Genomic DNA, 24,249 nt, shown 5'->3' on the forward strand with positions numbered 1-24,249 from the left:
TAAAAAAAATTAACTTCCTTCTGCATTGCCTCTTCTCCATTCCTAGCAAAAACCCTCATCATTCTGATGAGTCGCGTGCAGAGGGAGCATATTTGGCAAGGATCCTTGAAAAAAATGACACCCCCCCTTCTGATCCAAGGAGTTTACATTTTACCTTCACACAATACCGACCAAGAAGTGAATGGTAGGCATCTACTTTTACTTGAGGAAATAAAATGATGCGTTTGGAGCGGAAGCTAAATCTGCTCTAGTGACCCGTGTCTGGGCAAGAAGTACAGTTAGTTAGTCTGCTTTGTCACAGATAGGTTTTGTGTCTTTTTACTTTGTTCCATAGACTATAACGGGAGCTTTTGAGAGTCCATTCAAAGCTTCATTCTGAGTCCGGCTTTTGGGGCACACTAAAGCGTGAAGAGATGCTGCGAGCCTTTTTTTTTTTTGCGGGGGGAGCAGAGAGCGTCCCTCTTTCTGTCCCTTCCCTGTAAGCCCCTTCCCTCCTCCGGCTTCTCCATAGTTCTCGATTAGCGCCACGCTGCTTTTGGGAGGACCTTTACGGCAGATAGCCTGCAGGGGGAGCCCTGCCGCTCTAGCAACGGAGGCGCTCTACCCCCGAGTTTTGACCATGCGCTTGCCATTGACTTGCTCTCTATGGTCTGGCTACAACGGCACTGCGCAGAGCCGCGCTGTCCGCGGCCTCTCTCGTTCTAGTGCGTAAGAAGAAGTCTGCACGGGGGGGGCGGGGAGGAGACGCGAGGGATCTGATAGTTTCCGGGTCAAGGCGGGGTTGAAATCGCCCCGCTCTCCAGCTCCCCCTCCCAGACCTGCCGAGGCCGCCGCCGCAAGAGCAGCTGTCGCAGCCCCTTCCCGCTGCCCTTGCCCTCCTCCCGCCGCCGCCATCCCGCCCGCCCGCCCCGGCTCTCTCCTCCTCCCCTCCCCCCGTCCCGCTCCCTCCGCCCGCCCCGGAGACCCGCGCACCACCCGCCCTCCCTCCTCCCGCTCCCCCCGTCCCACCCCCCTCCCCGAGAGAGTGAGCGAACGCGCGCGCGGCCGGGCCCAACCACCCCCGCCAGGTAAGGGCCGCCCCACCACCCTTCCACTAGCATTCACCCCCCCTCCTCCACGCTCCTTATCCGAATCCCCGGCCTAGCGTGGCGCTCTTCCCCGTCGACCCTGCCGCCGAGCCCGGCCTGGTTGCTACGACAGCCCGGGGACGGGCCTGCGGCCTACTGCGGCCTAGTTGCGCCCGAGTGCGTGTGTGAAGCGCCGGAGTTGCGGTGGTGGGGGGGCACCGGCCTTCGCCTGCGCGTCGGGGAGCAGCGGGTGCTGCGGAGCGGAGGGGGGGGGAAGCGAGGAGGCGGAGAGCGTGTGTATGCGTGTGTGTGTGTGTGGGGGGGGCGCTGTTGCTGCGTCACATTGGGAGAGGAGCTGGGCCCAGGCCCGGGCCTCGCGCTGAGTGGGGGGGGAGGGGCGGAGGTTCTGCCCTGGGAGGAGGGAGGAGGCGGCGGCGTTGACGCGCGAGCGCGGCCGGCTGGGAGAATGGAGGAGGCCCCGCTCGCGGGTGCAAGTCTGTCCGCCGGAGGAGGGGGAAAGGAGAAGCGAAGTAGTTGATTTGCGTGCTCCTTTCTAGGCCAGAGCAGCACAGCGCCCTCTTCATCCTCCCTACGCTTCCCTCTTTTTTTCTTTTTTCCTTTCTCCCCTTTTAGACCGCTTAGCTCTCCACGGGCAGAAAGTCCTCGTGAGAAGTTTTTGTAGCCCGTGGGGAAGGGGTGGGGTGGCAATTGAGAGCACGAGCCTTTGGAGGGTCCGGGTGGATTTTTTTTATTATTATTATTATTTTTTTAGGCGGGTTTTGTTTCTGCAGAGCTACCAATTGTCGGGTGGATTTCAGGGTTGGTTCTTGTAGGTTATCCGGGCTGTGCGACCGTGGTCTTGGTCACACAGCCCGGATAACCTGCAAGAACCAATGAACTCTGACCGTGAAAGCCTTCGACAGGATTTCAGGGTGTTTTTTTTTCCTAATGCGCCCCCAAACTTGACAAGTTTCTGTAAAATAGCAAAATTCAAGAACCGCAACACATTCGGACGTAAAACCTGGCTTTGGGATGAGGTAGCGTGTAGGGAGGCCTGGCTTCATTTTGCTCAGAAAAGGCACAAGGCAGAGTGGGGCAGATTTGAGATGGGGGTTTATTCAAGTTTTTTGGGGGTAAGGTGAAATGCTCCTAATAGGATTTTCAGGTATTAGGCCCGTGCTAATTGGAAGGTTGGCCTGTATAATTCCTTATAACAGTGAAATGTGATGCAGGCAACAGCTCTCCTTTCCGAAAAAATTCCAGACAGTCTTAGTGAGTAGCAAGTTGAAATCTGTGGCATGCGTAAGCTTGTTAGTTTTGGAAAGCTGCATTGTTTAGAATTTCTGCCCACCTCCAACATTGGAAGTAAATCATGGTGAGATGATGAATTCGGTCAAACTGTAAATAATATGCTCTTAAATGTGTGGACCAACTTGTGTAATATGGCAAAAATGACAAATCTTAAAATGTTACTGAAAGCCAGAGTCATGCTCTTGGGTTTTCAGGTTTTTTCTACCCTAGCCTAGTATTACAAATATTAAAATACAGTTTTCAACTTCATTGATCTTTCAGAAGTGCAAATGCTTACTTAAAGATCCCTTGCCTTTAAAAACAAAGCATAGCGCTATCATGTTTCTGCTGAATACCATATTACAATCTGCCGATTTTAAGTCTCTGGTTTACCCATGCAACGGAATAGTGGGGTAAAGTTGTGAGGCAGTAGTGGAATGAACCCCTCAAGGCTGCAGGCAAACTCAGATATTTGCACCCTAACTTGGAGAGCTCCTTCAAGAAGAGAACTAGCTTGCAGGAAAAGTAGTGGGCTAGAATTTAATTCCTAGATTTTTACTTGCAGAGAATTTATATGGGGAGCATTCAGAATAGTTAGTTTTAAGGTATAGAGTTTATTCTGTTTTCTCAGTTTTTCTATGTAAACCATGTTCTGGTTTACATCTGTATTGACAGTATTATGGCTGCCTTGTAGTAAAGGGAACAGCCTTCGTACATAGTTAGAAGTACTTTATTTGGTGTGAGTCCAGGTTTTGAAAAGAGGTTCTGGGAACTTGTCATTGGGTCATGGAATTTAAACTTTTATTGTATGGGTATATTAGTCCCCACAATGTCTGGACAGACTCTGGAAGTGACTGGGGGAAGCTCCTCTTCCAAAGCTATTTGTAGCTTCCTCAGCAGTGGAGCTGGAAAGTGAAAGTGACGATTGATCTCTGTCCTGGTAAGGGAGGGGGAAGAGGAGGTGGTGCGTCAAGGTCCAAGGGGATGGGCTTGCTTGGTGTCATCCTGGTGTTGCTTCAGGGATTAGCTTTAGCCAGTAGTCTTTAATAAGAATTAACACTTCTGACTGCCAAGTACCACCTGACCAGTTTGTAACTAAACACGTGAAAGGCGTGAACCTCTGGGCATCAACCAATTAACTGCAGTAAGCACAAGCAAATCTGTGTTTTTGACAGCTTGTCAATGATAGTCAGCTATTCCTTTCCTGTTGGAGTCTGCTAAATGTATTGCCAGAATACATTACACTGGGACAAGGGGCATGAAGTGTTTAGTTATTACTCAAGAGGGGAGGCTAAACAATGTTAAAACGCATCTTTCCTTGTTTGATCAGCATATTTTTCTGTTGTAGTTCGATTTCCCCCCCCAGTGACCAAAGATTTGACCACTGACTAAGCCTGACTTAACTGAACACAGCTCAAGATGGACACCGGTGTTATCGAAGGAGGATTAAATGTCACACTTACCATTCGCCTACTTATGCATGGGAAGGTACATGCTCTATCTCATCTTGTATGCCTTAGACTGAAACTAGGTCACAGTAAATGTCTTGGAAAACCCAGTTGTCTGATCAAATTAAAACATCAGTTTGCTCTTGTGTGCAGTGTTCTTTATAGCAGCGCTGTATTAATCCCAGTGGAGGGTATCCATAACTGCAGCCCCTAATAAAAACAGACTGGATGTGTGTTTTTGGAGAACAAATAAAGCCTCCTCCTTAACAATACTTTTAATTGGGCTCCTACGTAGCTTTGTTTTTGTATAACTAGCATGCATCACATGGTGGGACGCTGTACTAAATTTTTAAAAAGTGTTCACTATTAATGGTGAAGAGGGGTGTTTTGAGTGGTTCTGAGAAAGATTGAAATCTGCTGTTGCTTCTTATTGCAGGAGGTTGGAAGCATTATTGGGAAGGTATGTGATGCAACTTAATATTACTTTGTTATTCCTCTTCAGATTAGTGCACTAATAACCAGGTTGTCCTTTCCCCCCCTCCTTCTCTGCTTGTGTGTATAGAAGGGAGAATCCGTAAAGAAGATGCGTGAAGAGGTAGGTCCTTTGGGAGGAAAGACCCGAGGTGTGCGCTAAAGATGTCTTAAGATAAACCAAGGAGGTTTTTTTACAAGTGGTAAAAGCAGTTTGAGTTGGTGGGAATGAGAATAAGATGAAGTATAGTGAGGATATTTTCACCCAGTTGTAACTTGGATGTAGTGTGGGTGGTTATTATTAAAAACAAAACTAACTGCAGAGGAGGGAGGGCTATGGTGTGGAACTATAATAATTTATATTACAATTTCCAAAAGCCACGATCACAGACCTGGCCGTTTTGGTTGCCTTAACGGTGCAAAAAAGAGCAATCTGTGCGGGAAGTCAGTCTGGCTGAGTTCATTGGGGCTTATCCCTAAGTGAGCGCACATTGGATTTGCAGCCTCACCTGGGTAATCAAATGTGGGGGAAGGATGGAATTACAAGCGTTACTTAGTTGACCTGCAACAAATGTTCTTCCTCCTTTAGAGTGGTGCTCGCATTAACATCTCAGAAGGGAACTGCCCAGAACGGATTATCACTCTCGCTGGACCCACCAATGCCATCTTCAAAGCATTTGCTATGATCATTGACAAACTGGAAGAGGTGTGTGTTGATCTTCTGTTACCTAGTCCTGTGGGGCCCGGGAGACGGGGAGAAGAAATGCTTTCTCCTCCTTTACTGGAGTGACACCAGAGTAATATGTGTTCTTATAACACTTCCGTATTAGAGGCGACCATCTGGTTAAAGTTTTTTTTTTGCATATAAACCTTTTGGATCCCATCAAACACTTTCGCTGATGAATGGATTTCCATCAGCAGGGTGCAACTTCCTTGCTACGGAACAAAAGGTCCCCTGATGTGCTGCTCTTGGGGGACAGCATGAGGCACATGTGCCGTGGGGGGATTTTCACCAACCCTTCTGTCAGCAGAAATCCTCTGAGATTCAACCCAAGGAGAAGGCTTGCTGACCTTTGTTCAGCGGGACACTGAAAACCTGGTTTTCACATTTTATGTGGGGGGGGGAATAGATTTTGGAGGGGTTTAGGTAAGTTGGTCTCAGCGTTATAAAAATATGTGGTGTTATCCTGTTCAAAGGTGTAGGTGTACACTGAACAAAGTGATGTTATCCGGGAATATGGAGAGCTTGTTCAACCATTGCTAGCATGCAAAGCACCTTTTTCTCTGTCTGATCTGTAGGCTAGTTAAGCACTAAGCCCTTCTTGAAACCCAAAAGACCTGAATCACATTGACAGAAGAGATCATAATTCACCACAAGGCTGGGATAAAAGTAGATGTTTTTAATATGTACATTGTGGTTGTGCTATATAAAGCTTCCACCCTAGTCCATGCCTTACTGAATTTTTGTTGGACATAGGAGCCAGGCTCATTCTCCAAGGCCCTGCCCCAGATAGTTGTGATAAAAAAATACAACTCTGCCTCCCTTTTATTCTTTACTTACGTGGTACCAAATTAAAATCCCACATTAAGAGTTGGATTTCTCTGCAAATGTGACTTAAGCAGCTGTTCCCTGGCGCAAAGAGGACTTGCTCAAAGGAGGCAAGGAAAAGTTCAGCCTGTGGATGTGTGCTTGTCTTGCAGGTAAGGCTTCCAGCTAGGTTTCCTTACCCCAGTTCATACCCAAGCTTGCTTCAAAAGTGGGCAGGGCTCGGCTCACCATCTGAGGCCCTGTTCTCTTGGGCAGATTTTCTTGTTGCAGGCTGCCAGCCTCCATCAAAGTCAGTACTGTCTACTCAGACCGGCAGCGGCTCTCCAGGGTCTCAGGCGGAGGTCTTTCACATCACCGACTTGCCTAGTCCCTTTAACTGGAGATGTCGGGGACTGAACCTGGGACCTTCTGCATGCCAAGCAGATGCTCTACCACTGAGCCACGGCCCCTCCCCTAAGCAACCTCCATGTTTCATGGAGTGTGGAAACAGTTCCGACAAATCTACTGCTAGCCCTCCTGCGGATGAGCCCGGCAGCCTTCTCCCTGGAGCTTGGCTCCACCAGAGCGCTTCCATGAACAGAAGAGTTTTCACCCACGGAACACAGCTTCTCTGCCTCCCCCTTCCCGCCGCAGCGCAAAATGCCCCCCATTCTGAGTTTCAGCAGGAAGGGGGAGTCGAGAAAGTTGCGCTCGGGGTGGAAATCCTTCTGTCAGTGGGTGCAAGCCATTGGCTCCATGCCCCAGCATTCCCCCCTGGATGTGCCATATTCCCACCCTCAGTCGCCCTGCTTCGGGGAGGAACCAGCTGCATCCTTCGCACAAAGAAAGCCCAGAGCTGACTCCTATCTGACCACATGTGGAGCTAGGAGCACCTGGTGTTAGCCTTGGGAGAACTCCAGGTTGCGCAAAGGATAGATGGCTTCTTGCAATCCACCTTCCCAAGCAGATTCCCCACACAGAGGTACGTGCGCATACACCAGCCTGTAGCTGCGACGCCAGCATCTAGCACAGAGCCTCTGTGGGTTTATTTGTCTCTTCCCTGCCAGGGCCTAAAAGTTGCCCTTTTCTAACTTCAGCCCAAGATGCTGTGATTCCTAGGAGCAATGATTGCCTTTCAGCTGACTTGTTGCAGTTGTCATAGCAGCCGCGACATCTCAGCCAGCTCCAGGAGGAGTCCCGAATACCTCTTGGGAAGAGGACTTCTCCCGCAAGACATCCAGGCCTGCCAGGGGCATTTGCAATGCCTTGGCATCGCCCAGGAGGGGACTGTTTCCATCAGACTGAAGCTCCCCACCCCAGCATCGCTTGCACTTAGCCCAAGCTGTGAACCTGCACTATTACTCATCCTAGTTAAATGTCTGAAACAGTTACTAGGCAATGGGGGGGGGGGGCAACGGAACAGTTCTCTGCTTCTTGCCGGTCTTGCATATCCTGGGACTTGAATCGCACTGTGCTCCCATATTCTTTTTCTGCTGTTGAAGTGCCTAGAACCAGACTGCTTATTATTTGCCTTTCCTCGGCCACAAGACAGCAGGCAAACTTGATGACAATGGGTTCTAAGACAGTTGGTTTTGAAAGTGTGAATGGACTTTTTTTTCTTTCTTTTTTTTTGCATTGCCATTTTGAGCCAGTGCGATTTTCCCCCAGCGAGGCACCTGCCAAATTAGTAGCTTGGTGAAGACATGATTTCCTCTAGCTGATCGACTTGGCGTTGTTTCAAGAGAGCACCTCCAAATTTGGTTTGCTGTTTAGCTTTCATCTTTGCCAACTCCATTTCCCCCCCCCCCAACTGTATCTATTGTTTAACTGAGCCCCGTGGTGCAGAGTGGTAAGATGCAATACTGCAGTCAAAAGCTCTGCTCACGACCTGAGTTCGATCCCAACGGAAGTTGGTTTCAGGTAGCTGGCTCAAGGTTGACTCAGCCTTCCATCCTTCCGAGGTCGGTAACATGAGTACCCAGCTTGCTGGGGTAAAGGGAAGATGACCGGGGAAGGCAATGGCAAACCACCCTGTAAAATAAAGTCTGCCTAGTAAACGTCGGGATGTGACGTCACCCCATGGGTCAGGAATGACCTGGTGCTTGCACAGGGGACCTTTACCTTTTTACCTTTTTATCTATTGTCTGCCCTTCTCAGTGAGATTCAGAGTAGATTACACTGTGTAAGTCAGTGCAATCAATACGGTGAGACATCTGATCAGCAATGTGCTAGGACTAGGATTGCAGCAATCTGAACAAGCACAGAATAGACATGATCCTTGCTTCACATTTGGTCAGATGGGAGTCACCTTGTTCTAGCGCTGTAATGTTTCAAAAAGCCACATAATTGATTATTATGTCCCCTTTAAAAACCAAATGGCTGCCTGTGTGAACTGCTGCAACAAGGGATGCTGCTTGGGTGGAGTATTAGCTGTGCCTTTTGATTGCTGAAGTTCGGCCCCCGAGCCTTAGCTGAATGGCAGTAATTGGAGCTCCTTCTGCTTCACCCACCTCCTTTTAAAGAGCTTGAGCTACTGTCCTTGATAAGTGGAAGATGGCGTTTCATTGCTTTCCACATAGAGCTTTGGCCCTTGCCTTGCAGGTGGTTAAGTTCAGGTTCTTAGGGACTGTGATTGATACAGTTTAAATCACGGCCAAAATTCGAAGATACTGTGTTTAAGCTCTGGCCCAAATAACAGGTCCCCTTTCTAATTTCCAGGCAATTTAAGGCTTGACTTTATTGGGCCAGGTTAAATGATAACATCTAGCTGCAGTTCTGTCTCCTGTTCCACAGTGCAGGTGGTGATTGATGTGATGGTGGTTGGCTCATACTTGTTATGGTAAATAATGCAGATATAAAGTAATTTCCTAACATGTCAGTAGAACTGCATGTTCTGGACACATTCCCTAGGGAAAAAATCCTCGAAGCTGCAGGACAGACCTTATTGGTACAAGTGTTCCATACAAACCAAAAATCCCTTCGTTGGTGTCATGGGAGTTTTTGGGGAAGCTCAAGTGCCTAATTGTGGTTGCTCGTGAAGTGACTTAAACTGACAACCATGTATGCATACGGTGTTCAGTCTGAGTTTAGCTCACATGAACCAATGAATCCGCCTTATACCGAATCAGACCCTTGGTCCATCAAAGTCAGTATTGTCTACTCAGACTGGCAGTGCCTCGCCAGGGTCTCAGGCAGAGGTCTTTTACATCACCTACCAGCCTAGTGCCTTTAACTGGAGATGCCAGGGATTGATCCTGGGACTTTCTGCATGCCAAGCAGATGCTCTACCACTGAGCCGCTGCCCTCCCACAGCTCAGGAGAACCGAGTCTTCAGGATGGGGTGCAGAAGTCAGCTGAATTAACAGCTCCGCGTTTTATTTTTGGATACAGCTGTACCTGATCTTTTGGCTAAACACATCCGGGAGCCAAATATTAAAGGTCCATAATAATTTTAAAAAGAAGAATGTTTAGATTGTGGCAGTATTTGTGAGGTGTATGCGTCGCCGAAATGACTTTTTGTATCTGAATGTGAAATCCCAATGGCTGGCGAAATAAACAAAAATGCGTATTTGAAGCCTCCCTCTGAGGTTTTTAGTTGTTCAAAGTTCAATCTTCTGTTTCTCAGGATATCAGCAGCTCAATGACCAACAGCACGGCCTCCAGCAGGCCACCCGTTACCCTGAGACTTGTGGTCCCTGCCAGTCAGTGTGGTTCTCTCATTGGGAAAGGAGGCTGCAAGATCAAGGAGATCAGAGAGGTACGTCTGCTCAACTCCCAGCCCTGCTGAGGATCGCTTGCTGCTGTCTCCAGATTCAACACTCCCCTTCATCTTGTTTCTCCCCTCATCCCACCCCCATGCCAAATGCATGGTACTCAAATGCAATACATAGACCTCTGTGTCATTCTGCTTAATACAGCCATTTATATTTAGGCCTCGTGAAACTGAGACTAGTTGGAGCCAGGCGTAGGGCAGTCAGGCGTTTTTTTGTAAACTTGCCCTCCCTTTGCCTCCCTTCTGATCTTCAGGTTCAGTCTGTTCATCTTTGTGGCTTCTGTGCGGTCCTGCTTGGGACTGTGCAGGCTAGCCGCGGAGATCCTTCCAATCTTCTAGAAGCTTTTGAGCACCAAAGGGGCACTTCCCGTCCCCCCATGGCCATTTCTGAGTCGATTCCTGCCTAAATGGCCATGTGATAGGGGGCTAGGACAGCTCTCCTCCCTCAGGTCAGGGCAGGTAGAGCCTTGGAATTTTTCTAACCTGGGCTCTGTTCAGGTTATCTCTTAACCTTAACGAGAGCCAGTGTGGTGTAGTGGTTAAGAGCAGTGATTTGGAGCAGTGGACTCTGATCTGGAGAACCGGGTTTGATTCCCCACTCCTCCACTGGAGCGGTGGAGGCTAATCTGGTGAACTGGATTTGTTTCCCCACTCCTACACACAAAGCCAGCTGGGCAAGTTACAGCTCTTTTAGAGCTCTCTCAGTCCCACCTACCTCACAGGATGTTTGTTGTGGGGAGGGGAAGGTGATTCTAAGCCGGTTTGAGTCTCTCAAGTGATAAAGTCGGCATATAAAAACCAACTCTTCTTCTAACCAGAGGGTGCCAGGACTTCCCCTTTTCTGTATGTTAAATGAGAAGGATGCTTAGTGAGAAATAAAGCTTAACCTGCTCTGCTTGTAAGAAGCACTTACTAGTTTTGTAATCCAATCAGATTTTAGAGATGTATTTAGAGAACTGCTTAGAGTGCAGGGGTACTGTGCAAGTCTGCATTGACCCCTGGAAGTGTTTGTGGACTCTTAGAGCTCTGGTGCTTTCCTTGCGCACTTTTTCTTGAACTCAGAAATCTTCTGACGGGTTACATGGCTTACATGTCCTAATCTTAATTGCAGCATCAATAGAAAGTAACAGTAGGTGGTCACGTCGGTGTCATTTTGGCATCAGTCCTGAGGAGGGGGCCACACCAGTAAGCGGAACAAGAAAAGGCAAGCAAGCTATTAGTGCTGTGAGGGGGAACAATCCTTTGAGTTAACGACCCCTACATGTTTTGCCTGTGCTTTGTCAGGGGGATATGTATAGTAGCGTTGCCAGAAAGTTCGCACAGCACCTAATCTTCAGACACGGTCTATAACGTGAAATAAAATAAATGAATGTTTTCTGTTCCTTTCAGTTGACTTACCCTTGTTAAAGCATAGGAGATGGTTGTTAACCCTTCATTTAGATTACAGTTCTCTATAGTTAATGGATGGGTTAATTTTTTTAAATCTTGCCGGCCCTGCTGTTTAGGAAACACAAGCTCCAGTAGGTTTCTCAGTGTCTCCACACTGGAGAGTGGGTCACCCTGGCAAGAACTACTTTTTAGCACCAGCTACAGGCTTAGAACTGCTGGGAGGCTGCCATCTCCACTACCACAATGAACTTATGGACGTAGGTTAATTTAATCTTCTTATGTTCGACCTGTGTTTTGGATCTGGATCTTTAGCCTGGATGGGCTTATCTCTTGCCCAGGGCCAAAATATTATAAGCTACTCCTGGGTTGAATAAATAAGAGTTTATTGTTGAAGGCTTTCACGGTCAGAGTTCATTGGTTCTTGTAGGTTATCCGGGCTGTGTAACCGTGGTCTTGGTATTTTCTTTCCTGACGTTTCGCCAGCAGCTGTGGCAGGCATCTTCAGAGGAGTAACACTGAAGGACAGTGTCTCTCAGTGTCAAGTGTGTAGGAAGAGTTGGGTTGAGCTGAATCATTGTCCTGCAAAAAGTATCAAAGGTAATGTGCTAATCATTGTCCTATAGGTATCAAGATAATGTGCTAATGAAGGTGTGGTATGTTAATATGGAACCATTGTATCCTGAAGTGATCTGTAAATGTGAAATCCAAAGCTAATCTGCATGGCTATTGTTGACTGTAGTCTTTGTTAGTCTGGAGGTTTTCAGGACAGGAAGCCAAGCCTTATTCATTCTTAAACTCTCTTCTTTTCTGTTAAAGTTGTGCTGATATTTATGAATTTCAATGGCTTCTCTGTGCAATCTGACAAAATAGTTGGTAGAATTGTCCAGTCTTTCGTGTCTTGGAATAAGATATTAACATACCACACCCTCATTAGCACATTATCTTGATACTTACAGGACAATGATTAGCACATTACCTTTGATACTTTTTGCAGGACAGTGATTCAGCTCAACCCAACCCCTTTCTGACTAGATCTTACTCTTCCTACACACTTGACACTGAGAGACACTGTCCTTCGGTGTTACTCCTCTGAAGATGCCTGCCACAGCTGCTGGCGAAACGTCAGGAAAGAAAATACCAAGACCATGGTTACACAGCCCGGATAACCTACAAGAACCAAATAAGACTTTGTTGATCCAGATGTTTGTGAAATCACGGCTTCTGTTGTGGAAAACTTGCGATGAGGCCTGACTGCAGAACAGAATGTCAGAGGAGGTGTAAAAGGGAAGTGAGGGATTCAGCATTGGTCCTTGCAGAAAGTGTCTGATTAACTTTAAAAGAAAACCTTTCTATATTTCCATGCTAGGCTTTCACCTGTCAAGCTTTTTATGGAATTATGAGAGACATTTTCCCTTCTGGATGAAAGCTAGAGTTCTGAGCAACCTGGAGGCGCCAGATTGCTCTTCAGAAGGCAGGTCCTGTGGCTTGTGGTGGGACCATGGTCACGCAGTAAACTTGTGTCTCTGCTCATGGCTTGCATTAACCTCTGCCGGTCTACACGGACAGAGGATAGACTGTTCCCCTCTAAAACAAACCCAGCAGTCATGCTGTAGGGCTGGGGGAAAAAAATAACGAAGCAGAATGCCTGACGCAGTATTTTTAATCTTAAGAGCACAGGGGCGCAGGTCCAGGTGGCAGGAGACATGTTGCCCAACTCTACCGAGAGAGCGATCACCATTGCTGGGATTCCACAGTCCATCATTGAATGCGTCAAACAGATCTGTGTGGTCATGCTGGAGGTAAGTAGCGAGGGTGGGGCAGCCTGCTTTCTTTTAAGACACCAGGCCACAAAAATAAAACACACCCCCCACAACCAGCCCACCCTTAAAATTCTTATAAATAGAGGGCCGACCGCTAAAAGCTTTTGAGCCCACAGCAGAAGGGCAAAGGAGGCATTGCCGTTGGACTGTGGCCAACTGCTCTCTAGATTTGGAACAGCTGATACAGAATTCCTGTGCTGACAGCTGCCTTGGCATGCTTGTTTTTGCTTCACAAAGTCGCAGCGGGGCACTTCAGTTTCTGTCTCCCTAGCAGCGGCACGCCTTGGTCGAAGCGGTGCTCGGAGAAGTCGTTGCTGACTTGGCTTCAGCCACCGCCCAAGTCAGGGGTTCTTAAGAAGTTCATGTTTTCGCTTGGAGCAAACTTTTGGATCTCCCCTATCACAAGTGATTATTAAAAACATCGTGGGGGTAGGCCTCCTCCATGTTAGTGCCAGTATGGTCATAGTAATGTGATCCACAGCATTTTCTAGGGAAAGGGGTTTCCAGCTACTTGAGTATAGAAGTGTTGTGCGGTGGCTATTGTGTCAGACTAGGATCTGGAAGGATCAGAGTTGGAATCGACGTTGCTGTGGAAGCTTTTTGGGTGACCTTGGGCCAGTCAAACATGCTCTGCCTAACGAACGTAAGCTGCCTTGGATCCCCATTGGGCAGGAAGGCGGAATAGAAATCAAATTAAATACCCATAACTAGGTGTAATACCAGATCTCAGCAGCTAAGCAGGGTCAGCCCTGGTTAGTATTTGGATGGGAGACCACCAAGGAATACCAGGGTTGCTGTGCAGAGGAAGGCACTGGCAAACCACCTCTGTTAGTCTCTTGCCATGAAAACCCCAAAAAGGGGTCACCATAAGTCGGCTGCGACTTGACGGCACTTTACACACACAGTTCTGATTAACTCGAGGCAATAGTCCTTGTTCTCAAGTGAGCAGATTTTAAAAAGGGAAAAGGAGCCTTGTAATGTGAGGTCAAGGCACTGTGCTGGGTAACAGATCCCATGAACACAGGGAAAATGCCAATAAGACAGCTGTCTGCCCACACAAGGGCAGGCAAGGTGGTTGGGTGCACAGCCCTCCGATGTTGTATTGATAGAGCGTGGGTAGCTTGGCCCTCGGCCGCTCCGCCTGTGAGCGACATTGCAGCATCCAGGACCGCCTTTTGCTTTTAAACCCATTGATCCTGAGGGAATTAAGAGTCTACATCCGTGCTGCGGAAGACTCGGTGCTGTGGCTTTTCCTGAGTGATTCTCCTGTCATGGCAGTGCCTCGTACAGCTGCCCTTGTTTCACAACAAGTCTATTCTTAGGCGGGCATCAGATACTCCTGGCAGGCCTTGATTGCTTTTCTTAAGGGTTTGTTGAAAGAGGCTGTCCTCATCAGAGAGCTTATGCTGGGGAGAGAGAGTCCTTGGCAACTGACCATAGTTGTTTTTCTCCCCCCCCCCCAGTCTCCCCCTAAAGGTGTCACCATCCCCTACCGGCCCAAGCCATCCAGTTCTCCTGTCATCTTTGCAGGCGGTCAGGTAAGGCCCTTCTTCTTGCTGGGCATGGGTGGGGGGCGGGGCAGTAGCCGACCAAGCTTCAACACTTGCCAGCACACATCAAACCACTCTGTGCATGCTTTTATCACCTGTGCTGCCCAACCTGTTCAGCGCAGTGCTACCTCTGCTGCTTTTGGTTTTGTTCTTTGGAGGCTGCTCTTGAATGTTCAGGCTCTGGTGTCCACTGGGAATCGGTGTATAGACAGTAACCGGGTTTGTAGGGGAGAGTTCATCTGGAATGCCAGATCTGTTCCAGACCAGGCCCATCTGCCAGTCTAAATTTGTGTCTCTGGCCTTTTAGTCCTGAGGGTAATGCTTCAAGTTGGAGTGATTGATTGTCATAGGAGGCCTTGACTTGTGCAGAACAGTAAGCTCTGAAGCAGCAGGGGCTGACTGCGAGAGGGACGGGCAATGGGAGGCCTAGAACCCCCGAGCGCTGATGAAGCGAGGAGGAGATTGTGGTTGGTGTCAAATGCCGACCTCTACAACAACATGGAGCAACTTCCTTGGTGCCTGAAGGGCACCTGGAGTGCCACGTGGCTAGCTTAAATGCAATGCACGATATTGGATCTGATTCATTTTCTCGTTTGCGTAGGTAAGTTGCTTCAGGTACATAGGGGAGGGGGTGGGGGTCCAAGGGTAAAACTGCTAGCATTACAAGGCAATGTTGTGGATATTACAGGATGGATCTTCAGTCTCAGTGGGCTGGAATCCTATTATAAGTATCTGATGTCCGTGAGATCGATAGGGCCGCATGAGTGTAGGATGACCCTGCAAGGCACGCCTCAAGCTAGCCAGCCGGCCTTTGATGACATTTGCATTCCCTCTCAAGCTTATAGTGTGAGTTTGGGGTGTGTGTTGATTTGAGAAGCAAGAGTCTCAGAACTACATGCCCAGGGAAGACCTCTCGCCAAGAGTATGTGGAGTGGAGTTGGAACACTCTTGAGGACTTGGTCATTTGACTGCTGTTGAGCACAGTGCCTCAATCCCCCCTATAAGCGTTTTTCTTCTTTTTTGGAGAGGGCTACATTAACAGTTGAGATGCTTCAGAAATAGGTTTGGGAGGGGGGGGGAGGCTAGAGGTTTATACAAGTGAGAAATGGTGGTGCTGGGTGTTAATGGATAGCTTCCTCCAGCAACTGCAAAGTAGAGGCAGCAACTGGTCAGGTCTGGTTGGTGCTTATAAATTTGTATGCCACTTATATTGGGGGAGATCTGGCTGATGACTCTTTCTGGGAGATAAAGGCGCTGTCGTGGTCCTGTTCCCTCCTCAGTCCCTTCCCTCTTCTCTCCCTCCCTCTTCCCCCCCCCCCCACGTTCATATGACCTACCCTCCAGAGGCTCTGACAGCTTGCTAGGCAGTGGAAAGACACATAGGAGGTTACCGCTTTGCTGTAGCTTGCTCACATCTAGCGATAGATTTTGTGGCGGCGTAGCCCTTGTTATGCCATTAGAGAGCAAGGCTTGTGCCCCTGCAGGCCCCCCTTCTGCCCCCCCACAGGTGCAGACAGTTGGGGGTTTGTCCCCCACCCCCAGGGAAATCTCGTATTGTCATCTGTTGCTGCTGATGTGACAGGAGTCGGAGTAAGCCAGCATTCTGTCTAGTACAGGCTTAGCCCTTGATCAGAGTAAGTTAATTTATGACTTTGGTATTAGGGAAAGGTTTCGGATTGACAGCCCTGGAGACTGAAGTCCTCTATTTATCCACAGGACAGGTACAGCAGCGGCAGTGCAAGCTACCCCCACACCGCCCCATCAATGTGCCTCAACTCTGACCTGGAGGGACCACCTCAAGAGGTGAGAGGGGAGTTCAGTCTCCATGGCCCATTCAATCCTTGGCCTCTTTGAGACTGCCAACAAGGGTGGCAAGACCGGTGGTGGCGGCTTGTGCTGTGAACTCCTGTTCGTTGGGAACTGGATTGAGGCCACCAAACACTGCCGGGCAGGCCAGTAAGCAGCCCTGCAGGCGGGAACTGCTTGGTCAATTCCGACTTGGGGCTGCGCTTCTCCCAGGACCCTGGAAGTGAGAGACTTGTATCCCGCCCCCCCCAAATCCTCACTTAGTGTTGAGCAAATCCCTGTAACAGTGACTGCCTTGCTGGGTTGTTTCGAGTAGAGTAATTCCCAGAACCGTCACGTTTGGCTGCTGCACGTCTCCCTATTCTTCCAAACGCGTTTCTGCCATTAAGTATAGTTATCCAGCTCCTGGCTGTAGCTTGTCCATGGCAGGTTCCTAGGAGTGTGGAGTGATGGGGGAACTTGGTGGGGTGGGGATAAACACCCAGCCAGCTCCTCTTAGCTTTTAAAAGCAGTTGGAGGCATAGGAGGTGGTTCAGCTTCCCATTTGGGTCTGGCTTTTGAGTGCGCATGTAGGGCAGGAGGGCTTGTAGCACTGTCCAATCCTCCACTACACAACAGATCTTCAACCACCAGCTGCTAAATGCTAAATCCTTTTTGTGGTGGGGACCAGTTTCCCTTCTCACACCGTACACCTAGCCAATTCAAGCAGCCCCTTAAGAGACCTGCCTTCAGGCTTTCCCACCAACAATTCTCCCCACTCAGCTGTCTGGCTTCCTGCCTAGTTGAAAATCTGTCTGTCACTGGGTGGCTGTCCAATGGTTTTTAATAGGACTGTTTTCCTCCTTTTTGTAGGCCTATACCATTCAAGGACAGTATGCCATTCCACAGCCAGATGTAAGTTTTGTTTACACTTCTTGTCTTGAAATCACCCCACTTCTCCCTTCAAAATTTCTCCACGCTTTCTCGACAAGCAGTTTTAGAAGTCTTGTTTTGATTTGAAACTGATATAAAAAAAAATCTGACCTAAAACAGATTCCTCAAATTTTGTTATTTCTTTTATGGTAGCCAATCTTGATCTGTCCTCCTTTTTCTGCCAGCCCCGAGACACGCCCGCACAGCGAAGCTTGGCACACTTTTGCAAGTTCCAGTTTCGCTCCCCCCCTTCCTGCCAATTTGACGTGAAGCCCCACCCCCCACAAAACAAAACAACAAAACGCCATGGTATACTGTCATTGTGGTTCTTGGTTCAGGGCGGAGGGAACCTGGTGTGTGCTTCACCCTGGTGGTGGAGGGGAGGCTGGCCTCAGACCTCTGCTTTTTTAGCTCCAAACATGAAGCTGGATGCATCGCGTAGTCTCTGCGGGTGTGGCTAGAAGGTGGTGGGGCTTTCACTCGAGACGCCTTTCCTTAATGCAATCTCTGCTAACAATAAAAGCCACTTAGCTAGCTGTTTTGTTTTTTTCACGTGATGTGAAAGGATGTCCGTCCTCCCTGTCCTCCTTTTACTAGTACCACTCCTGGTGTTGAGCTAGAGTCAGGTACTTCCAGCTTCTTAACGGGAGGGCGCCTAGACGTTCGATCTCTGCTCCGTAGTATATTTAGAGCAGGGAACGGTGGGGCTGGGTGAACTTAGGTCAGGGGGTGGGGGGGAAGAGCTAGAACATTGCACTTAAATACTGGGGAGAGCATCTGACTTCATTCTGGTCACTCCTCATGATATACCTCTCCCCCCTTCCAAATGCTTGACAGAGTCCTGCATGGTGTAGTCCCTAGCACCACTGCAAATCAGTCTCTGTGTTACTTTGCCTTGTTTGTGCTTTGTTTCCTAGTGTTTTTGTCACAGTTTCACTGCAGATGCCTTCTGTTGAGCCAGGGGACTTGGAGATGGGTGTTGGGGGCCTGCTGGCGCCCACAGTGCTTTCCTTCTATCCGCACCCATCTATGCTCAGGGAAGCGCTTGCTCCTTAACCCGGTCTTTCTTCTCCTAAATCTCCTGCCCCCAACGGGCAGCGCCTCACGCTCAGCTTGCAGTGTCTGTTTTTCTCCCTTTTAAATTGTGTGCTGAACAAGTAGGCCTGCAGAATTCCTAACGTCAACCTTTTGTTTCCCCTCTCTCTCCCCCTTTCTAGCTGACCAAGCTGCACCAGTTGGCAATGCAACAGTCACACTTTCCAATGTCTCATGGCAACACTGGATTCAGTGGTATGAAAATTCTTTCTTTCTTGTAAAAGCTAGCAGTCCCGAGAGGTACCACTTAGCCTTTAATACAGATCTGGGCTTAAGCTCTGTTATCTTGCTTAGAAAAAAAGAAAAAACCCACAGGTAATAACCTTGGAGTGGGTGGACTTCGTTGCCCCTGGAAGCAAGGCACCAGGTGACTAGGTAGGGTACTGTTTCCCCTCCTCTCCCAAGTCACCTTTTCAACTGCGTTGGCCAGTTACCTCTTGCCTTCTGGCTGCCAGGATCCGGACAGTTGTGCCAAATTGTATGAAAGTTTTTTTTATGGTTCTTTTTTTTGCTTATAAAGTCTGATAGGGCTTCAGCTAGGACCACCCACACTTATTGTCCCTTGTATCTTAACAGGCGTTGAATCCAGCTCTCCAGATGGGAAAAGCTATTGGGGTAATGACTGAAACAAACAAACAAAAACCTGCAGTTGCTGTATTGTGTGTTAATTCTGGTGGGAGATCTCTTTTCCCAGTCAGCAAGTTCTGCTAACCATAGAACAGTGTAAAGAACTGCAAAATATAGTGAAAATAGTTATAGGTGTGACAGTTCAAACTTCCCGCCCGTCAGAGAAAAAAAATCCAGCTGGAATTCTCCCTGTTGGAGAGCAGAATGTAATAGAAAAGGAGGAAGTGCCTAATCTTTCCTTTTCTCAGGAAAGCTGCTTGCTTGTGAAGGTCAGCCATGTACAGTGCGTGTATGTCGTGTATTTGATTCCTAAACATCTGGGATGATGTGGTTTTTGGAGCCAACACCCCTTGTTTCACAGTTCTGTGGGTCGGCCGAGAGGTTGCCTCCGACTCGTGCTCAGAAGCAGCAGCAAGGGCACTAATAACGCAACTAGAAAGCCAGGATGGAAAGATAAAAGTGTGTGTGCGTGTGTGGCTTTTTTTTGGAGGTTTGCGTTTGCTTTGTGGGAATGTAAAGGATGCTGCCGGTTCTTTCATTCTTTGCACTCGTGCACCAGTGCGGTCTCTTCTCCCCCCGCCCCCAATAAATACCTGGTGTGTCGGTATCTGCTTTATAACCAGAGCCTTTAACTCTGTGGTGCTGAGGAAGAGGGGCCCTGGGCTTTAACATCTTGCTCTTTCCCTGTTGGAACCCTCTTCAGGATAGCAGTAATTTCCTGCAGCATCTGCTAGCCTGACTGCCCTGGCCCTCTGCTCTGTGCCTATTTGCAAGTCCGTGTGTGTTGAAATTGTTGGACTTTTTCTGTGTCTCAGCAGGTTTGGATGCATCAGCTCAGACTACTTCTCACGAACTCACCATTCCAAATGATGTAAGTGTTCTGAGGCGTGCCAAATTCTGGGGAGTGGGGTACTGGGCCAGTGCTGTGACTTCAGCCTCCTGCTCTCCCATGCCTCTTCAAAGGCCATTGCAGAGAGCTGCCGGGCAATTTGGGATATTCTGGCACATGCCGGGGACAGAACTGTAGCATAAAAACCGCATCACCTGAACCTCTCGCACTTAAAACTTCTAGCTCTTTAAAAGGGTTCAGATGGTCTGAGGTCAACAAACAGCTTTGCTTCCTCATTCTTCTCATTTTAATATAAAAGATGCGCCACAGGAAGTACGTACGGCAGCATTTTGTTTCAGGCCATTGAAGGGAATGGAGAAGAAAACTTGACACTGAAGGGTCAGAATGTGAAGAATAGTTCCCCCTAAAGAAGGGCAGGGTACAAAAGCCCAATTCTGTTGCCATATCTTCTTTTCCCCCTTAAGCGAACAACCCCTCCCCCCTCAAACTATATACCCTTGAGTTCTATCCGATGCTACAGAGAACTGTTTGCACCTACAAGGATTAAAATATGCAAGGGCAAGTGAAGACTTGCCGGAGGCTCAATCCTTTTATAGGTTTTCTATAGCTTTCTGTTTTTGAAACCACAAGTGCATAAATGTAACCAGGACTACATGCAGCCCTCAAATTGAGGCAGCTGAGAACAATGGCTGGCCCTAGGAGGAGAGAGCGCCGTAGACGAGAACAATTGAGACTCAACACAATTGGGCAACTGTTGAGAGTTTTGCAGCTTTTGTATGGGATGACCTCAGGCTGCTGCTGCTGCTTCCAAAAGAAATTAGGCAGGCAGGCTGGCTGATGCAGGGTTTTGGCAGAAATAATCCAACTTTAAGGCTCAGGAGCTGACCCATTTAGTGACACATGTGCTCTGCTTGGCAGAGTTCACTTCCATCAGCGTCGTAATGTCCATACTCTTAAAAAAACTAGCTTTGGAAAGAAAGCTTTTCAGGTTCTGTCCTCCCTTGAGTAATTTTGGTAAGGCAGCCTGGTAGAAGAGAGATGGACAGGAGGTAGACCACAGAATCACTGGCCGACTCCCTGTAGGTCATCTAGCGCCTGCTGCTGTTGGGAGGCTCTTGCAAAGAATGCTAGGGCGGGCGTCCTCCCTCTGATCCACGAGCAAGAGTGTGTACTCTGATTTATTTCTCATCTGCCTAATGTGACAAATGCCTGGATCTGTATTCTCTTATGTTGTCAATTTAATGTTGGTGAGCTACAGCGGGTTTGGTTAAAAACAAAGAACAAAAACTAGGTAAATCTTAGTTAATCTGTCCCTGCAGTAGAAAGCCATGAATTGAGTAACATGACAGATTCCTCTGTTGGATCTTGAAGTTCACCTGTTGCTCTTGCAACTCAGGAGTCCTAAAGGAAAACTTTAGACTTTCTTAAACCTATAGTGGGTGTGTGGAGGCTAATGATTCTTAACCAGATCTGTGGTCAGACTTTCAGGTGACAGCTGATTTTTTTGGGGGGGCCATCAAGTCACAGCTGAGTTACGGTCACCCCATAGGGTTTTCAGGGCAAGAGACATTCAGAGGTGGTTTGCCATTGCCTGCCCCCTGGTATTCCTTGGAGGTCTCCCATCCAAATACTGGCTAGGGTCAGGGCTAAGTGTGTGACTGGCCCAAGGTCACCCTGCAAGCTTTCATGGCGCGAGTGGGGATTTGAACCTGGGTTTCGCAGCTCCTTGTCTGATAACTACTACACCTACACTGGCTTTCTGATACCTCAACTAAAATGTAAGCATGCCACAATTTCCAGAGCTAACTATGAATCCGGATTTGAAGTTGTTTCAGAGAACAGTATTAATGAATAAATGAATGAATAAATTTATTTACGGCAAAAGCCAGAATAAAATGACCAGATACAACCTGTGAGAGATTAGGATCTCTCTCGTATAAAATATCACAATTTAAATACAGTTAAAACCAATAATTTACTGGATAAACATTAGCCAGTGCCAGTGTTAACCTTTCAGACAGATTTATTAATATGGCAAAGCCATTAAAATATTCATAACAGTTACAAAATAGAATATACTATGCTAAAGCTTACCCAAACCTTGGAGCTACTTTCCACTTGTCCTGTGCATTCAGTACATCTGCTTTAGTGAGCTGTAGGAAGAATAGAATTCTGGTTATAAACCCTCTTTCATACAAGAGCTGTGAGGAATTTTGTTGGTCCTCAGAAGAGGAAACCACGATACGGATCGCGATACAAGAGATGCCAGGGTAGGCTAACCGGGCAAGTGAATGTCTGGTTTGCACACTGGCACATGACTAGCTGGAAGATGTCATTACATGGGTGCAGGCAGCGTAGTCTCCTGGTAGTGAAAATATTACAGGAGATCTTTTCCTGTTTTTAGAGAAAAGGGCAACACGAAACAATAGGCAGACTATTGGAGCCTCTGGTTTCATTCTGACCCAAGTGACCTTTTTCTTTTCTTTTCTTCTAGCTGATTGGCTGTATCATTGGGCGTCAGGGCGCCAAGATCAATGAGATCCGCCAGATGTCTGGGGCGCAGATCAAAATTGCCAATCCAGTGGAAGGCTCTACTGACAGGCAGGTTACCATAACTGGATCTGCAGCCAGCATTAGCCTGGCTCAGTATCTAATTAATGTCAGGTAAGCCTCTTTGGAATGGCATGCTGCTTGCTAATGCATGTTTGGAATTGCAGAACTGGGAGACATGAAGGATCTCTAAAACCAGGGTAATTTTTCTGGTTCTAGGCAGTGTATTAGAGCTGAGCTAGAGCCCCCCTTTCAGGACAACCCCACCACCCTCACACTTCTCCCTGGTACAGAATTAGTGTGTGGGACCTTTTAATACTCTATGTAACATCCCTCTTTCTCTTGTGGGGATGGAGGCCAGGAAGGTATTTGGGTCAGCATAACAGAGGCTGACATAAATAGGATCCACAGAATGGATATATGTGTATGCCTCTGCAACTGGTAGTTTTATGAGACTTCCCTGCTAAACCATCTCTGGCTTGTGAAAAAGTTAGTATGATTAGTGCTGCATGAGTCTACGCCGAGGGGCACTAAACTGGACTTATTGCTAACCAAAGGCTGCACGGAACTAAAAAGCTGAAAAGCCTGGAAGTTCCCGAAAGGCGTCTTGGTCTGCTGCGAAACCTGCTGCAGCTTCTCCCACGGGCCCTTGCTAACGGCGGGGCTTTCAGCTGTGGGCTGCTCTGTGGGCCCTGTCCTTAAAAAGCCTGCCTGGCAAGTGGCCCTCTGCAGCTCTTTGCCTCATGAGATCATCTGATCTGCTCAAAAGTTAAAAGCATCAGCTTAATGGAGAGCTCTGACTTCAATAATTAAAAAGCCTGGCCTGTGTAGCTGGCATGGTGTGCCCTAGATTTCCTTCCCTGCCATAACTTCTGTAGCTAACAGCATTCATTGCTAGTGATTTAGACTACATGGGTTAGCTTTAGGACCCAGCGTCAGGCCTGCAGTAACACCTTTGCAGAGCTATGATGCCCCACTAAAGACTTAGAGGATCATACCCACATATTGACCAGACGCACAGGAGTACGTGCTCTCCTGAATTTGCGCCTGCTAAAGCTTTGAATGCATCACTGCTGCATTGTCCACAATCACTTTCCCTAAAGCGTCAAGGTAGCTTCCACTCTCAGCTGGGTGTTTCAGGATGCCCAGAAGGAGTTCTGTAGACTGAAATGAACACATGAAGCTGCCTGATACTGAATAAGACCTTTGGTCCATCAAAGTCAGTATTGTCTACTCAGACCGGCAGCAGCTCTCCAGGGTCTCAGGCAGAGGTCTTTCACATAACCTGCTTGCCTAGTCCCGGGGATTGAACCTGGGACCTTCTGCATCCCGAGCAGATGCTCTACCATTGAACCATGGCCCCTCCCCTCTCTGAGGAGGGAGGGCATCGTGATCTGTGGGTGATTCCTACCGGCTGCTCAGGGAGGAGGCAGGACTACTGTTCCCCTTCCTGTCCTGTCAGCTGGAATAGTCCGTTACTCAGTTTTCCTCCTGCCTCGATGGAGGGTGGGGGTGGACATTAGCAGAGTGATCTCTGCAACGACAGTGTGAGGACCAAGTCAGAACTTGTGCGTAGGAGCTGGTGAAAGCAAGTGCTGCTTCAGCTTTTTAGGGCAGCGTCTCTTAGATGCCTCGCTGCTTACAAATAGCAGCACCTGTCTGTCCGTCATACTCTGCTTTAGGTGGGAAACGAGTCCTAAGGCTCGCGCCAGCCATTCGTGCTTTCCTTGTAATCTGTTTACTGGCATTTCAGTAGATGGCAGTCATAACCAGCACCCTGCCGTCTCAGTGTTTTAGAGATCTTACAGTTCAGTCCTGGGTTAGAGCTGCAAAGTTAGAGCTACTTCTGCAAAGTTCACTGTCATATCGTATCCTTGAAAACCTGAGAACTGCCCTAACACATCCAAAACACACAACTGGACTTGCGATCCTGCAAGCCGGCCCTTGTTCTAAAAATAGCAAACTTTAAGTCTTCCCCTGGGTGTCAGGTTGGCTTAATCTAACCAGTGACGCCACAGCGTTCTAATGTTCCCTTTCACACAGCTAGTTTTTTTTCCTTTAATGTCCCCAAGCT

General features: G+C 48.2%; 1 protein-coding gene across 20 annotated transcripts in view; it reads left to right on the top strand.

Moving 5' to 3' along the window:
• The first annotated feature begins 753 nt into the window (after positions 1 to 753).
• The window catches only part of PCBP2 (poly(rC) binding protein 2), a 29,276-nt gene continuing 5,780 nt past the window's right edge, over positions 754 to 24,249 (top strand). The window contains exons 1-14 of one of the 20 annotated variants that reach the window (XM_056860577.1): positions 755 to 1,067; positions 3,706 to 3,845; positions 4,242 to 4,265; positions 4,368 to 4,400; positions 4,866 to 4,982; positions 9,430 to 9,561; positions 12,636 to 12,764; positions 14,249 to 14,323; positions 16,052 to 16,138; positions 16,994 to 17,035; positions 18,271 to 18,343; positions 18,725 to 18,763; positions 19,591 to 19,646; positions 22,120 to 22,289. In XM_056860577.1, the coding sequence (XP_056716555.1) occupies positions 3,777 to 3,845; positions 4,242 to 4,265; positions 4,368 to 4,400; positions 4,866 to 4,982; positions 9,430 to 9,561; positions 12,636 to 12,764; positions 14,249 to 14,323; positions 16,052 to 16,138; positions 16,994 to 17,035; positions 18,271 to 18,343; positions 18,725 to 18,763; positions 19,591 to 19,646; positions 22,120 to 22,289 (1,046 nt within the window). In that variant the 5' untranslated portion in view covers positions 755 to 1,067; positions 3,706 to 3,776. Of the gene's footprint in view, positions 1,068 to 3,705; positions 3,846 to 4,241; positions 4,266 to 4,367; positions 4,401 to 4,865; positions 4,983 to 9,429; positions 9,562 to 12,635; positions 12,765 to 14,248; positions 14,324 to 16,051; positions 16,139 to 16,993; positions 17,036 to 18,270; positions 18,344 to 18,724; positions 18,764 to 19,590; positions 19,647 to 22,119; positions 22,290 to 24,249 lie in introns of all 20 variants that reach the window. The other 19 variants (XM_056860584.1, XM_056860702.1, XM_056860710.1 and 16 more) reach the window with 19 other exon arrangements.

Source organism: Euleptes europaea, chromosome 1, assembly GCF_029931775.1.
Source record: "Euleptes europaea isolate rEulEur1 chromosome 1, rEulEur1.hap1, whole genome shotgun sequence".
Taxonomy (NCBI): Eukaryota; Metazoa; Chordata; class Lepidosauria; order Squamata; family Sphaerodactylidae; genus Euleptes; species Euleptes europaea.